At 44.8% G+C, this 16,049-nt stretch overlaps 1 protein-coding gene across 1 annotated transcript; it reads right to left on the bottom strand.

The window, feature by feature from the left end:
* Positions 1-1,274: 1,274 nt before the first annotated feature.
* Positions 1,275-7,695, bottom strand: LOC144328481 (lens fiber membrane intrinsic protein-like). Its single transcript, XM_077932142.1, has 4 exons — positions 7,461-7,695; positions 6,389-6,529; positions 3,627-3,749; positions 1,275-2,827 (listed from the first exon to the last, which is right to left on the bottom strand). The coding sequence occupies exons 1-4, from the start codon at positions 7,639-7,641 to the stop codon at positions 2,673-2,675; spliced, it is 600 nt and encodes a 199-aa protein (XP_077788268.1). The 5' UTR covers positions 7,642-7,695; the 3' UTR covers positions 1,275-2,672.
* Between the last annotated feature and the right edge of the window lie 8,354 nt (positions 7,696-16,049).

Here is a 16,049-nt window from a genome sequence, read left to right as displayed (position 1 = left end):
CTAATGTACGGCTCTTGCTTTCTGGCAGGTGTTATGACCTATTTCATGGTTACGCCACCCAGTCAGCTTGATACATCACACAAGGGAGAGAGAAGCTGGGAAGCCATTGGCCCCACCTGCACACACCTGTCGCTGCAGCCTCTCACGTGTTGGGGGTTGAAAGTCTCCAGCAAAGAGCTGAGCCTTGTTGATAAGACTCTCCATGTGGAAGGTCGAGAACTGAGTGCTGCTGGGTGTGACACATTTTCTCAGGCTGGCATTAGCAGCTGTCAATATCTTGTTGACCTTTCACTCATTTATGAAATGGTGTTCCAAGCTGACAAGTACCATTGTTCCCTTAGGCCCTTATCTTTTCATTAGACAAATGATGCATACCCTTCAACTGTCCCAATTTCTCCGGGACACTCCCAGAATTACAGAAGCCATCCCAGCTTCTGATTCGATCAAGGAATGTCATGATTTTTCCCTCTAACACAGCCACCGCTGAGCACTTGTCCTGAGCTTCTCAATGGCTGCTGTCGCCGGCCTCCTCCAGAACCCTCCTCTTGAATCCACTAGTGCTCATTCCTGGAATATCTAAAGTTATAATAAATATTCTGTCTGAGCATGTGCAGAGTGTGTTCTTCTTACCGCTGACGGGTCATTCTCTGGGATCAGAAGGAAGGGCTTGTCGCACTGTGTTAGGGTCTAGCCTCTGCCCTTCCTAAGCTTGGAGCAAATCCACTGTGAAGGGTAGTAGGAGATGGGTGATTGGCTCAATGGGTATGGTAAATTCAGCAACTTCTCTTTCAAGTCTGTTTCTGAAATTCTTTTGTAGTAAGACAGCTGCTTTGAGATCTTGTACTGAATGTCCTGGAAGACTGAAGTGTTCTCCCACTGGTTTCTCTGTCTTGTATTTCCTGATGTCAGGTTTATGTCCATTTATCCTTTGGCGTAGGGTTTGGCCTGTTTGTCCAATATAGAGAGCTGAAGGGCACTGCTGGCATTTGATGGCATACACAAAGTTGCTGAATTACAAGTTATTACCAAACTGAAAACTATGGAGAGACCTGGTCTGAATAGAGACATTAGATTCTTGTCTCATTATACATGCTAAAGCTATTTTTGGCCATCTGCATACTATCTCTTTTTTTCCTGTAGGACTAATTGCAGTCATTAACAGTCGTCAACAGGTTTACCATACCCATTGAGTCAATCACCCATCTCCTACTACCCTTCTGAGAAATACCCCACCCCACCCTCCCACTATATACAAGGGTCTGCTGACTTCTGTTTCAGTGTATCTGAAGAAGTGTGCATGCGCACGAAAGCTTATACCCAGAACAAACTTAGCTGGTCTATAAGGTGCTACTGGACAATTTTTATTTTATTTTATTTATTTCCAAATCCTGTTAGCTGTGTTTCTTTCGGTGGTAGGGGCAGGATTGCTGCATGTCCTACGTCACAGAATACAGTTGCTCTGTTTGAAGATATCCTCTGTTTTGAAGGCTGACCAGTTCAAGATGGCTTTAAATTTAAAGAACACTATTATTGTTATTGTATGGATTTGATTTATTGGCTTCAAATTTTTTTTAAAGAACACCATGAAAGGAAAGTGAGGAGGAGGGCTTGAAGCTGCCCACTCACAGTGAGCACTTTCAACAGTAAATTGAGCAAGTTTACACAGCTCATCTGGTCGTTGCCCTCCTCACTGTGGTGAGATATATTGTGGCTATTTCTCCACTTGCATCTATAGAACACCAGTGCAGTTGTCCCATATTACTTCTGGAACAGTATCAACGTGGTGCAGAGATTGCAATCGTACCACCACTTGCGGTGGGGCTGCCCAACCATCAGGCGTCAGTGGCTCCAACCCCCAAGGCAGGTCGCCAGGAACAGATAAGACAATGAAAAGTTCTTATCAATTGCTTTTTATTCAATATTCACAGAGAGAGGATTGGGAATGCTGCCTCTTGGAATAATGGTGTTGCCCTGGGTAAATCTCCCCTCCCCTTCTCTCCCACTTCCTCATTTGTCATCCTTTCTACGGGTGGCACTGAGGGCCCTCTGTCTTTGAGCTCTTTGCTCTCCTACTTTTAAGGCTCGCTGGGTTCTGGGAGATGGTGGGTCTGGAATGCTTTCTAGTGATAACATGTCAACCAACTGCTCCGGCTCTGTCTCCTCCTCCTCTCCCATTATTTACCAACTTCCCCCCTCATCTTCCTCTGAGCTGTGATCTCCCTCAAACCCCTGTTGTAATTCTGAACGGTCTTCTTCTTCTCTGGAAGGGTCAGGCTGGGGAGGTGGTCTCCACCATTCCTCCTCTGTCCAGTCCCTGACATCAAAATACAATTTTTTTTGAGGGGGGGTTAATATACTCAGAATTTTCTCATATTTCATGGGAAGAAATTGATTTACCCCATAGTTGTGTTCATTGTCAATTTCTGAAGGTCCAATAAGTCCATTAAAAGAAGAAAACTCCTGAAATTTTGCTTGTTGCAGCAAGGCTATCCATTACCAAAACGTGTTGAAATCTACAGGATTTGGGAGTAGACCTGTGGTATAGAAATGTATGGAAGCTGGCTATAGCTTAGAAAATTACCGATAATGTAATAGTGCTGAAAGGAGAACGGGAAAATGAATCCTTTTATTCCATCCGGTGGCCACTTATTTTATATACGAACCAAAAGGGTCTACATGGAAGATATTTCATCAGCCTCATTACTACAAATCTTGTTGTCATGACCGTTGGTAATTGCTGATACTTCAGTTGGAGGAGCTGACTTCTGGAAGATGGAGGTATCCACACAACCCTGACCGAACAACAAGGGAGAAACCCGAAGGAAAGCTAAAAGAGGAACAAATATTATAAAGACATGAAAACTGGTCACTGGCAAGATTATGTTATGCTTAGTTATCTAGCTACATTTTGTTGCACATTTATGAAAACCAATTAAAATTACTTTAAAAATGAAAGCATTTATTATTATTTATTAGATTTCTTACACTCCTTTTTACCATACCTTCCACCTCCCTTGCCATATGTTCACACATGCAATTTTTATACAAATCTGGGCCATATTTTATTCCTTTTTTGGAAATGCAGACTCTCTCTCTTCCCTCCCCCAACATAAACAGCTATCGGGGGCTATTGAATCTGGGACATTTTGCATACACAGTGGGTGTTTCGCCGCTGATCTCTCTTCCGTTCTTCTAACAGAAAAGAAATTGGCAGCCTCATCCACAGCATATTTACTCCAAAGTAAGCCCAATTGACATCAAGTGATATGCTTACCACCATAATCTGTTTCTATCTTTCCCTGTGCTGCCTTTCCCATGACTCCACATAACAAGCAAATAAGAGAACCAAGTTTGTTTATAGCTGAAGTAGTTGTTGTAGTGCCACCCAGAGGATTTGGACCACAACTCCCATCAGACCCAGGCATCATGCCAGACCATCAGGGATGATGGGAGTTGAAGTCCGCAACCTATGGAGGCCTCCATGTTGATTCCCCCAGGATATAGCGATTGAGCATCCCAGGAAACAATAGCAGATGCAATGATGGGGGGGGGGGGGGAGAGGAACTCTTGTTATCAGAATGGAAGCAAACCTCAGTCTCCTGGATATTTCTGCTAGTCGCACTCACCAGCAACAAGGTAGAGGGAGAAGCTACACCAGGCCAAGATGAAGGACCACCCACGGTATTCCAGAGGTGTACTCCGAGTGTATTTCCCTGTGTACACACTCATTCCAATCAACGTAGTAACCACTAGGAACGAGCAAACGGAAGCATGTCAATGGTGACTCTTTCCAGAGCCAGCAGTCAGATGCACTGTTATCTACCACACCCCCACTACCTCACCCTGTTGAGCCAATCTCACCTGAAAAGCTGGGTAGAAATATTTTTTAAAAAGATATTTATTAAGATTTTACAGAATGAAAAAAGAAAAAAGAAAAATACAAAATAAAAATAGTTAAAAAACAATTCCATCTTTCCATCACTTATTTTTCATTTGTTTGTTTCCCAGACCTCCTCACACCTCCCTTTTTTGTATTCCAATTCAATTTATTAGTTCAGCAAATCCTTTCCCTCTTTGTTTATCCTAGTCTTTAATCTTAAAATATTATACCACTAAATTTTTACCTGTTAATAATCCATTTTTTCATATTCCTTATAGCGTTATAGCTAAAAACCACTTAACTTTTTATCCAGCATCATTCTAACATTCATTAATTTTACAATATTTCTGTAGATAGTCTTTAAATTTCTTCCAATCTTCTTCCACCGACTTTAGCAGACTCCTAAAAACTTTTCTGCTTAAGGAAGCCTACCCAGGCATGTCGATGTGCATTTTGATCTGTGGTTCTAGCTTAGAAGGTATTCTTATGGCTGTTGATGTTATTCACTTGGGTCTTTTGATCAATTTGGAAAGGAGCCCGAGAGCCATTTAGTCCAAACTCCTGCAATGCAGGAATCTCAACTAAAGCCAACCAAGCTCTGCTTAAAATCCTCCAGGGAATAAGAGTCCACAACTTCCCAAGGGAGTCTGTTCCACTGTTGAACACCTGTTACTGTCCCCCCAAAAATTTTAATTAGTGAAACTAGAAGATACTTGACTTCCCAAATGCAAAACATAGCCAATCTTGAAATACCAAAACAATGAAGGGCTTTCACTTTGGCCCATTGTCAGGCTCTCCCTTCAGCAATTCAGGAAGGCCACTATAGGAAGATACCTTATGAGGAGAGGAAATGTCCATGTGGCTCTGGGCAGCAGGAAACAACGGAGCATGCCCTTCTTCATGGCCAGTATTATATAGACATTTGAACTAGGTTTATCCAACCCATCTTATATAAATTCCCTGGGCGTTCAGAACAACACAACATCTCCCTATTACTACAGGACAAGACCCTAGAAGTCACATTGTGCTGGTCCTGGGGGCTACCAAGAGGCGAGGTCCGAGTCCAGTCCGAAGTCAATGGTGTGGTATGGAGGCTGTCCATCAAAGCTGCAGCTGGGTCCAAGGCAGGGAGTCAGGTGGGGTCAGGAACTCTGGCAGAAGAGCAGGACAGGGTGCAGGCAGGAACAGACTAGTGACCACGTTGCTCCCGCAACCTGGGACAGGGGCTGACTGCCTTTTATCTGCCCCGAGGCATAGGGCGGCCCCGGTCCTCAGGTGACTCGCCTCTCCTGGCCTGGAGGCGAGCACTCCTCCAGCGGGAACATAGTTCCCTCTGCCTGTTTACCCTGAGCCTCTGTAGCTCAGGAGAGGCTGGAGGGTTACCAGACCCAGAGGCAACCTCCTCTTCCCCTGACGGGGCTGAGAGTGGGGCACCTGCAGGCAATGGGCCCTCCATCACCTCAGGGGCCAGAGCAGACTCAGCTGGTGCCTGCACCTGAGGATCCAGCACAGGTGAGGACCCTTCAGGCTCAGGCCCCAGCCCCGGCTCAGCTGGTTCTGGAGGCGGGGAATCCTGTGCAGGCTGGGATTCCTCAGATTCCGTGTCTGAGTCCGAATCCCAGGCCATCACACACATATTTAGTCACCAGATTTTGTGCTGCCATGATAGATAAACTTTATTCGCATTAGCCAACAGCCATAACAACATAAAACAAGCAATATATACAATTAAAAAGACAACAATCGGTAAAATGGCGATCAAATGACCATGATTATCGTGCACCCTGGATAAACCTAGCAACCTTTGCTGTTGTCTGATCATTTTGATCTGATGAAAGAAAGAACAATGTGGCCACAGATGGGCAGCCTGGGATGGTAAGTAAGAGTGGGGTGATGATCTCATTCCTCAGATCTTTATAAAGGGGACAGGACAGGAGAACATGAGCCACTCTTTCCAGATTGCCATGATAGATATCTGACGAAGAATGGTCTATGCTACAACTCAGTCCTAATCTGAAGGCCCATATTGTTAGACCCGCACTTCTGAAGTCCACCCCATATAGCTGTGTTGACTGATCTTTTAATTTTTCTTATCAGTTTTTACTCAATCATTATCTATGCTTAATTAAGTATTCTATGTATATGTTTAAATCTATGTATGGTTCTTGCTCCCATTTATTTAATAATTATTTGCTTAGATTCATACTGTTATGCTATTTATTTAGATGTTTTGCTTATGCTGGTCTATGACCGTAATAAAGTAAATTCATTCATTCACTCTTACTGTCAGAAAGTTCTTCTTGGTGTTCAGCTAGAATCTCCTTTCTTGTAACTTGAAGCCATTGGTTTGGGTCCTGCCCTCCAGTGCAGGGCAAAACAGGAACAATTTTATGGATCTGGTTTGAGCTTAGTGGCTCTTAAGTATCATATTCTTGATACTTAAAGACCCGTGGCTATATTAAAAGAAACGGAGTAGTTGGAGAGGGGGGTGTTCTGTATCTGCAATACCTGACAGGAAAGTTGAGTTGAAGGTAGCTCTTCGTATCTGCTCCTTCTTTCCACACACCCACAAGAGTGGAGAAAGAAGGTTGCACAAGAATCCAGAAAATGTTCCCATGTTCAGGAATCCTAAAACAAACACTTTGTACGCTGCAAAAGAGAAGCAACAGTGAATTAGTAATACTGGAAAATCAGATATGCTTGCCTTCTACCATTACCCCCTGTGTAGAGAAATCTCTGTATATGGATATGTATTTGGTATTGTTATAACTTTTGTTGTTGTTTATTTGTTTAGTCGTGTCCAACTCTTCAGGACTCAATGGACCAGAGCACGCCAGGCACTTCTGTCTTCCACTGTCTCCCGCAGTTTGGTCAGACTCATGTTTGTAGCTTCGAGAACACTGTCCAACCATCTCGTCCTCTGTCGTCCCCTTCTCCTTGTGCCCTCCATCTTTCCCAACATCAGGGTCTTTCCCAGGGAGTCTTCTCTTCTCATGATGTGGTCAAAGTATTGGAGCCTCAGCTTCAGGATCTGTCCTTCCAGTGAGCACTCGGGGCTGATTTCCTTCAGAATGGATAGGTTTGATCTTCTTGTAGTCCATGGGACCCTCAAGAGTCTCCTCCAGCACCATAATTCAAAATAATAATTTATTATTTATACCCCACAGATCTGGCTGGGTTTCCCCACGGGATGGGAACCCTTGGCTCTCCAGATGTTGATGGGCCACAACTCATCATCCCTGATCGTTGGCCATGCTGGCTGGAGTCCACAACATCTGGAGGGCCAGAGGCTTGCCACATCTGAGTTAACAAGCAATGTCTTTTTCACAGGCTAGAGATAAGCATTATGGACTCTGGATGCATATAGATTAAGCTGCTGTCAAAAGCACAGGAACAGTATCTGGTACAGGGATGGAGGTGGCAGCGTGGCAGGTGGGTGAGGTGGCTGCCACCTCTTGGCTTCTGCACCCAAGGTGGGCACCTTGCCTTGCCTCATCAGTGAGCCAGCCCTGATCTGGTAACAACACCCCACCCACATCCGTCGAGAGTTTAGCATACTGGCCACCAGAGAAAGACTCACCCCAATCTCGATTCAGGCTCATACATTGCTCTTCTATACAGAAGTTCCAGAGCCCTTCGTAGTAATAGCCGAATAGAGTGGGCTGAATAATCCAGTTAGTGGTACACACAGAAGCAATAAGCATTGTGGAGCCAAGCAAGCAGCAGGCCAGACTGCCAAGCAGGAGAAGGATCTGCCACATTGCTGGAGGTCTCTGGAAGCTGAGCTGGGCTCTGGAGCAAAGCTCTTCGATGCAAATGCATCATTACAGATGGACCACACCCCTTGCGAACAAGCAGCCATTACCTTGGTGCAAAGTGGAAGTTTTTCATTAACCAGACTAAGGAGAAATGGCAAAGTGGGTATGCAATGTGAAATTCTGCATGATGTCAGAATCAGGCCTTTAGTGAGTGGTCCCATACCCTTTGGAATCAGAGAGACACCTTCTCTATTGCCCTTTCAGCAAACTTCTCTTTCAGCAAGCTTTCCAAATGGAGACATTTATTTCTGTTTGTTTCTTTCTGGGTGTTGATTGATGTACGTGCCACTGTTGTTTTAAACTATTTTTATATACATATTTAACATATTTATATACATATTTACATATTTAACTGTTTTATGTAGGCTTTATTATACTGTAAATCACTTATGGGTGCCCGATAGGAAGTGATTCGAAAATGGAACGAATAAGCATGAGTGTTATTCCCATCTGTGGGGGAAGGGATTGGATAACAGCGTCACAAAATTCAGAGACACGTGAATTTCAGAGGACAGTGACATATATTTATTATTTATCTGTTAGAACAGATGTACCCCTCAAAAAGGCTCGCAGAGTGGCTTACATACAATCAATTAAAACAAGATAGTTACAGTCTAAGCTGCAGCCTCCCGCTAAAAAACGCCACACAAGGAAAACGGAATAGGGAGGGAAGAGGAAAACGTCAAACCCAGACACCAATTTCTAAACAGCTGCTCTTATAATCCCCAGCTGGCACAGTTCAGGGGTAAGGAGGTACCTGATGCAGCTGGTCTTTCAGCAAAGCCGATAGAAGGAGCTCTGCTTCCTGCTTCTTCCACTGGGACAGCCTGATGGAGCTGGATGGAAGGTGCGAATCAGGGATGCTCGCATGAAAGTGTGAACCAAACCATATTACTGTCCCGTCCCTACATGTCACTGAAAACTAAAGCCCCAACACTCTTCCCCAAAGGGTTTTGTTTCTGACATAGTGTTGTGCATGTCTTCCCTGACTGCATTTCTGCACATCCTGAAGCTGTTGCAGTGCAAAAGGCTTTCTCCAGAGAAAGACCCAGTCTCCATTGTACATTTAAAGCAGTGTCATAACACTTTACACAGTCAGGGCTTCCTCCAGATAATTCTGGGATCTCTACTTTGCTAAGGGTTCTGAGAGTAGTTAGGAGACCTATATGATTCCACTGACAGAGCTACAATTTGCAAGTCCACTGGGAAGAGGGAAACTTGGAGCTAAAATCCACCGCCCCTTTTCTCTTTTGTTGTTCATGTTGTTATTCCATTAAAAGGTACCTTAAGTAGTTTCTGTATAAAAATGGGATATATCGACTTGATCTTATTGTGAACCTTCCCCACCCTATGGCCTGTGCAAAGGGTGGGCATATTAGATCAGATAAACAAACAAACAAGCAAACACATTATATTTTTAATGCTTACACTACAAGCCATCATCAGGCTCTGCTGCAAAATGTGGTGTATAGAAAGACCTTAAATGAAATAATTCAGTTTATTTTTAACAGTGTTTTAATTAACGCAAACATGTGTGCTAGTAGCGCAGCTGTCCTGGAAGGCACAAATAATTGAAAGGGACTCAATGTGTGTACACCATACTCTCCAAAATATAATGGTAGAGGATTCCCAGTGGCTTTATTCCACCTTGGAAACAGCACCGAGTAACTCCCGTTGCTTAGTCCCTGCTCCTGCCAACCTAGCAGTTCGAAAGCACGTCAAAGTGCAAGTAGATAAATAGGTACCTCTCCAGCTGGAAGGTAAACGGCGTTTCCGTGCGCTGCTCTGGTTCGCCAGAAGCGGCTTAGTCATGCTGGCCACATGACCCAGGAGCTGTACGCCGGCTCCCTCGGCCAATAAAGCGAGATGAGCGCCGCAACTCCAGGGTCGGCCACGACTGGACCAAAGTTATCGCAGTTGTAGGAAAGCAGAGCCACGTAGAGCGCATTGCAGTAGCCCCACGTAGAGCGCATTGCAGTAGTCCAAGCGGGAGATAACTAGAGCATGCACCACTCTGGCGAGACAGTCTGCAGGCAGGGAGGGTCTCAGCCTGCGTACCAGATGGAGCTGGTAGACAGCTGCCCTGGATACAGAATACACCTGGCACCATCTTGGCTGCACGAGTTGCCAGAAGGAGGTGTACAATATGCCATCCAATGTCTTAGGGACTCTGGATTTGTATAGGGTTTACTCCTTAGCCTTTCCTTCTTCCATAAGGTAGCAGAGGTTTAGGATCAGAGCTTTCTTTCTCCTAAATGGGCTACCTTCCCATGTTGACCACCCCCATCTGAATCTAACTTCCCTCTACAGTATGTGCAGAAGCCACCTTCTTGAGTGTTCGACCCACATTGGTTTCAACGGGTACATCCCAGAGCTATGGCTTTTAAAGAAAATAATACATTGCCCTCTAGTGTCCAGAATTAAAATAAAACCACAGAGAAGAAAAAATATTTAAGCCCTAGCCTAGTGTACATGGGCGATTCCCCCATTTCCCATTAAAAACTTATCCCAAATGTGCACAATTTAATTGAAGTCTTTTCACATGCTCTTTCCAAAAATCTGCAGAAAGCGAGAGAGAATTGACCTATATAACTGAGCATCAAGCATAACTGTGAGGCCATGGAAGGCTATCACATTAATCCATTATACCATAGTATTTTGTATCATATCACTCAAGGTAATCTCAATTAGCATTTCTTTCCATAAATTTAACCACTCTTTTCCTTACCATTTTGTTGATGTGGTCTAATACATTGTTCTCACTATTTTACTGTGTTGTTCTTTAGGATCCGTTGCTTAGCCAGTCCAATGCCAAGCTGCAGGAAAATCCTCAATTGCTTCAAGACTTTGAATAATCTGTAGCATTTCATTTTTGTACAGCCTTGACCAATACTAGCAGACTGCGAGATGTGTGTGTGTGTGTGTGTGTGCATATATATGTGAATGAAAGTTCTCTCACTGGCCATGGTCATCTGACAGGGGAAGTCCTTGTTTATATCTAATGTAAAGACTGATATCTCCTCAATACACTGCTGCCGTTTCCAATTTCAAGGATTTCCTGTTTGTCAAAGTTCCCGTTCTCGGTTCCTGGAAAATCAAGATATGATGCCCTTCACATTTTAAGTGTTCAATAACTCTGTTGTTTGTTTTTCATTTACGCAAAAGAATTTTGTTGTCTTTTTGGGGGATGGCATTTCAGGCTACTTGTTTGCAACAGTTTGGGCTTATTTTTTCCAAAAACTCTAGTTGGATTAAGGGGTGGTCATGAGTCCTATTTTACATAGGACCTCTCTCAATTTGAAGATATTCTCAAATTCTGTATCACTTGTGGACAGAATCTGTGGACACCCTCAGACACACATCAAGGTTTCCCTGCCCTCCATTTTTTTAAGTTGTTGGGTTTTTTTTATAAAAATATCGAGTTGCTTTTTTATTTATTTTTTTACTTTTAGAGGGTGGTGGTTTTTTTTGCAGGATTGCCTGCTTTTGGGGGCTGTTCTCTGCTTTTTCTGCTCTGTGTTTCATTTGTTTTTGCTTGCATGTAGATGTTTCACCTGTTGTTTTGGGAGAGGGATTCTGAGCACTGCCAGTTTCGTGCCTGTGAGATGGGCATTTTGTCATGATGGCAACAGCCACTTAAGAGTTCCAGATGCGCTCCTGAGCCCAGAAAGGCAGGGGACTCTTTGCACTGTTTGAAGGGCTGTACAGCCTTAACTTCAGTTCTCAGGTATAATACCCTAAGGAGGTGAGATGTATCTATTTAAACTGTAGTCGCCATTTCTAAATTAGCACCCATGCATATAAGCTGCCTTATACAGAGTCAGACTACTGACCCATCTACCCCAGTATTGTGTGCACTGACTGGCAGTGACTGCAGAATATCTGGCAGAGGACCCTCCCAGTCTTATCTGGAGATTCCAGAAATTGAAACCAGGATAGCACTACATTGGCTATTCTTTATTCTTGATATATGTCCAATTTTTAGTACCTTCTTCTTCTTCCTCCTCCTCCTCTTCTTCTTTGTCATCCAGTAATTCTGATTTAAGAGGAAAGCCCCACCTGCTGAGGGATTAATCGTTGAAAGTATTTGTTTAGGGAACTTATCCGAACCCAAGGTATACATGCGTCAGAATAAAATAAAGCTTCTGAATCAAAGAGAAAGTCAACAGTAATGGTGTTATGTAAGTCTGGGAAACTCGGTCAGCGGAAATACATGTTTGGGCTAATTCTGGTATTTTATGCTGAAACAGTCCGGAGATGCAGTCATTAGTTCTACAAAAGTTTTAAGCCCATTTCACAGACTTCAGTTATAGTACATATCCATGATGCTTTGATGATACAAAAAAGTGTGAATGCAACTGTTGCGTGTTCAGACCCAGAGACCTCCCCACTAAATAAAGTCACACTTGACTCAAATTTTAGTTTTGGTTTTTGGCAGAATTTAGGCCACAGCTTTATTGATTACAGGTGAGTGTAGCGGCAGGCTCCGCAACAAGGAACGCTCAGAGGCTGAAACCTTGTGGGGCAAGCCCCGCTAGCAAGAGGGAAGGGGAAGGAAGGGGAACTTAAAATGGGGAAAACAATAAAGAACAAAATAAATAAAAGAAAGCTAAAGAAAGAAAGATAACGGAAAGATATCACCAAGACAATCCATCGAGGGTAAGTCTCTCTTTCTCGGTTGCACAAAGGACATGCCATTTAGCTGTTCCGAATGCACAAGCCAAAAGAGGAAGCTCTGGGTCACGTGCATGGGTATATATAGGTACCTCGATCCATTTAGACTGCGCCCCATTGGTCAGATTGAACCCAACATCGAGGGACCTACCAATTGGGTGTTGCGGCTATCCAATCTTACCCACCCACAACACAGGAGTTTGGTCTCCAGGTCTCACCGCAACACGTGCCCTCTTTTAGGGAGGTCACGATTTATAAGAATTCTAAGGTCTCAAATACAGAATAAATATTCATAAATGCTCACATATCTAAATGTGTCTGAAATAGTACAGGAGAGCAATCCTGAAGCCATTTTGACTCTCCCAATGACCTCAAATATTCCTCTGCAGTAAGGGAGGCAATTGGGGAAAACCTTCCCATTGTCTTTTTGCTTACAAATCCTGTTTTGAGGGCATATTTGTGTATGAATAGGGTGAGACTGTGACCTGGATTCAGGTAGTAAACTATTAACCATCACAAAAGAATGGCCAGACTGCCCAGGCAGTGCCGGATTTACGTATAAGCTAAACAAGCTATAGCTTAGGGCTTCACTCTCTTGCCCCCCCCCCCAAAAAAAAAAAACTAAAGAAAAAACAACCTGGCTGTACATTTCCAAAATATAAGATAAAAAACAAATAAAATAAAACCTACATACAGTTAGTAAAGGTAAAGGTACCCCTGCCCGTACGGGCCAGTCTTGACAGACTCTAGGGTTGTGCGCTCATCTCACTCTACAGGCCGGGAGCCAGCGCTGTCCGGAGACACTTCCAGGTCACGTGGCCAGCGTGACAAGCTGCATCTGGCGAGCCAGCGCAGCACACGGAACGCCGTTTACCTTCCCGCTGGTAAGCGGCCCCTATTTATCTACTTGCACCTGGGGGTGCTTTCGAACTGCTAGGTTGGCAGGCGCTGGACCGAACGACGGGAGCGCACCCCGCCGCGGGGATTCAAACTGCCGACCATGTGATCGGCAAGTCCTAGGCGCTGAGGTTTTACCCACAGCTACATACAGTTAGAGCTTAATAATTATTTCACTGTTAATATACTTCTTAATTGTATTTCAGTTCAACAATTACTTTGATAAAATACAGATTTTGTTATGTGCAAATGGCTTTAGATACCTATTATGTCCCTAAATTACCATATAGTATGTATTCAACACAAAAAACAGTGACAATTTGTTGTTGACAAAGGAGAGCTGGACATATAAAGGGCCCCATTACCTTCAGTAGCTTAGGGCCTCATCAAACCTAAATCTGGTCCTGTGCCCAGGTAATGCAATCAGGGACCATTATCAGGTATTCTGGCAGACAGGATTTCTGCTGTAGACTGCCTCCTATAATGTATGCATGGTGATTTTGGGGTGGCCTTTAGCTAAGGGGGTTGGGCAATGTCAAAAGTCAAAGGCACACTTTTGTTCAGGGACTCTCCCTCCTTGGAAGGAGGGGAAAGGAACTCTGTTGCCACAGAAAAATAAATATCTGCCTTGGTTCCCACTGGCTCCTGCCTCCATCCATTCTTCTTTGACTGATCATGGACTTAGGGGACTCAGAGTCCCATGAGGAGTTGAGCAGCAAAAGCCAAACCCCAATTTTTACATCAAGTAGAGAAAGAAGGCAGATAATGAAGACAAACATATATGGCAGCTTTGTGCAGAACTGATAGACATTTATGGAATGTTGGAGAAATAAACCACCCTCATCAGCCAATATGAGATATGCTTTGTTCTAAGGTTTGCAAGGGAATCTGATAGCATGATAATTTTTTATTGTCTTTGCTTCTGATTCCAGTGTTGCACATCTGGTGTTTTATTTATTTATTTCTTGTGTAATGATATCTATATACTGCTTGGTTGTAACAAAAAAAACCTCTAAGCAGTTTACAATGAAGGATAAAACATTAAAATGATCAATTAAAAAGCCAGTTAGCACAAGTATTTTAAAGAAAACGTTCAAAAGAGGATTAAAAATCAACAGTAGCGAAAAAGAGATAAAATATATGCAACTGCTAAATGTACTGTACATCTAGCAAATATTTGACATAAATGTGTGAGTCATCTGCAATATAAAGGGTGAAACTTTTTACAACATAGAGATAAGTAAGTACAAAAACCTACCAACATGCGAAGTTCAGCCTGCTGTGAGAGTCACACAGGGCATCAATAAAACGGCTGCTGACATTGATGAGGAAGTTACAGATGGGTAGCCGTGTTGGTCTGCCATAGTCAAAACAAAAAAAATTCCTTCCAGTAGCACCTTAAAGACCAACTAAGTTAGTTCTTGGTATGAGCTTTCGTGTGCATGCACACTTCTTCAGATACACTGTAGCACCTTAAAGACCAACTAAGTTAGTTCTTGGTATGAGCTTTCGTGTGCATGCACACTTCTTCAGATACACAGTGTGTATATCTGAAGAAGTGTGCATGCACACGAAAGCTCATACCAAGAACTAACTTAGTTGGTCTTTAAGGTGCTACTGGAAGGAATTTTTTTTGTTTTGATTGATGAGGAAGTTACATTGAAATGAAGGTGATTTAAGCACCATGTTACTTCACTCTGACCCTTTATTATTATTTTTACTTTGACTTATAAAAGCCCACTTAGCTAGGCTTCTTGATTAAGCCACATTGCACTCTACGACCTACCGTATTTTTCGCTCTATAGGACGCACTTTTTCCCCTTCAAAAATGAAGGGGAAATGTGTGTGCGTCCTATGGAGCGAAGACGCCATAGCCCTGCGACCCTCTCCTGGCTGGAGAGGTAATGCGGGGCTATGGCAGGAGCCTCCATAGGCGCGCGTCACCTCTCCAGCTGGGAGACCGCACGCGGGGCTAAAGCAGCCCCCCGCGACCCTCTCCCGGCTGGAGAAGTGACGCGCGCCGATGGCAGGAGCCTCCATAGGCGCGCGTCACCTCTCCAGCTGGGAGAGCACGCGCGGGGCTAAAGCAGCCCCCCGCGACCCTCTCCCGGCTGGAGAAGTGACGCGCGCCTATGGCAGGAGCCTCCATAGGCGCGCGTCACCTCTCCAGCTGGGAGAGCGCGCGCGGGGCTAAACCAGCCCCCCGCGACCCTCTCCCGGCTGGATAGGTGACGCGCGCCTATGGCAGGAGCCTCCATAGGCGCGCGTCACCTCTCCAGCTGGGAGAGCGCGGGGGGGGGGCTAAAGCAGCCCCCCGCGACCCTCTCCCGGCTGGAGAAGTGACGCGCGCCTATGGCAGGAGCCTCCATAGGCGCGCGTCACCTCTCCAGCTGGGAGAGCGTGCGCGGGGCTAAACCAGCTCCCCGCGACCCTTTCCCGGCTGGAGAAGTGACGCGCGCCTATGGCAGGAGCCTCCATAGGCGCGCGTCACTTCTCCAGCTGGGAGAGCGCGCGCGGGGCTAAAGCAGCCCCCCGCGACCCTCTCCCGGCTGGAGAGGTGACGCGCGCCTATGGTAGCAGCCTCTCTGCTGCGCCTTTCCACTGCTCCCTGACCTGCTCTTTGGGGCTGGTGGTGGGCTTCCCCCCGCCAGCCCCAAAGAGCAGGTCGAAAGGAACCTGAAGCCTGGAGAGCGAGAGGGGTCGGTGCGCACCGACCCCTCTCGCTCTCCAGGCTTCCAAGGTAGCCGCCTGAACGCACCTTAAACGGCACCTTGTTTTAG

Source organism: Podarcis muralis, chromosome 7 (assembly GCF_964188315.1).
Source record: "Podarcis muralis chromosome 7, rPodMur119.hap1.1, whole genome shotgun sequence".
Classification (NCBI taxonomy): Eukaryota; Metazoa; Chordata; class Lepidosauria; order Squamata; family Lacertidae; genus Podarcis; species Podarcis muralis.
This window is presented reverse-complemented; position numbering and strand designations above follow the sequence as displayed.

Coding starts and splice junctions, on each gene's coding strand:
- LOC144328481 (XM_077932142.1), bottom strand. CDS start 7,641: ATGTGGCAGATCCTTCTCCTGCTTGGCAGTCTGGCCTGCTGCTTGCTT. Junction 6,530..7,460: donor GAGCCTGAATCGAGATTGGG/GTGAGTCTTTCT, acceptor TCTCTTTTGCAG/CGTACAAAGTGTTTGTTTTA. Junction 2,828..3,626: donor CTCCCTCTACCTTGTTGCTG/GTGAGTGCGACT, acceptor TTCCTCTTTTAG/CTTTCCTTCGGGTTTCTCCC.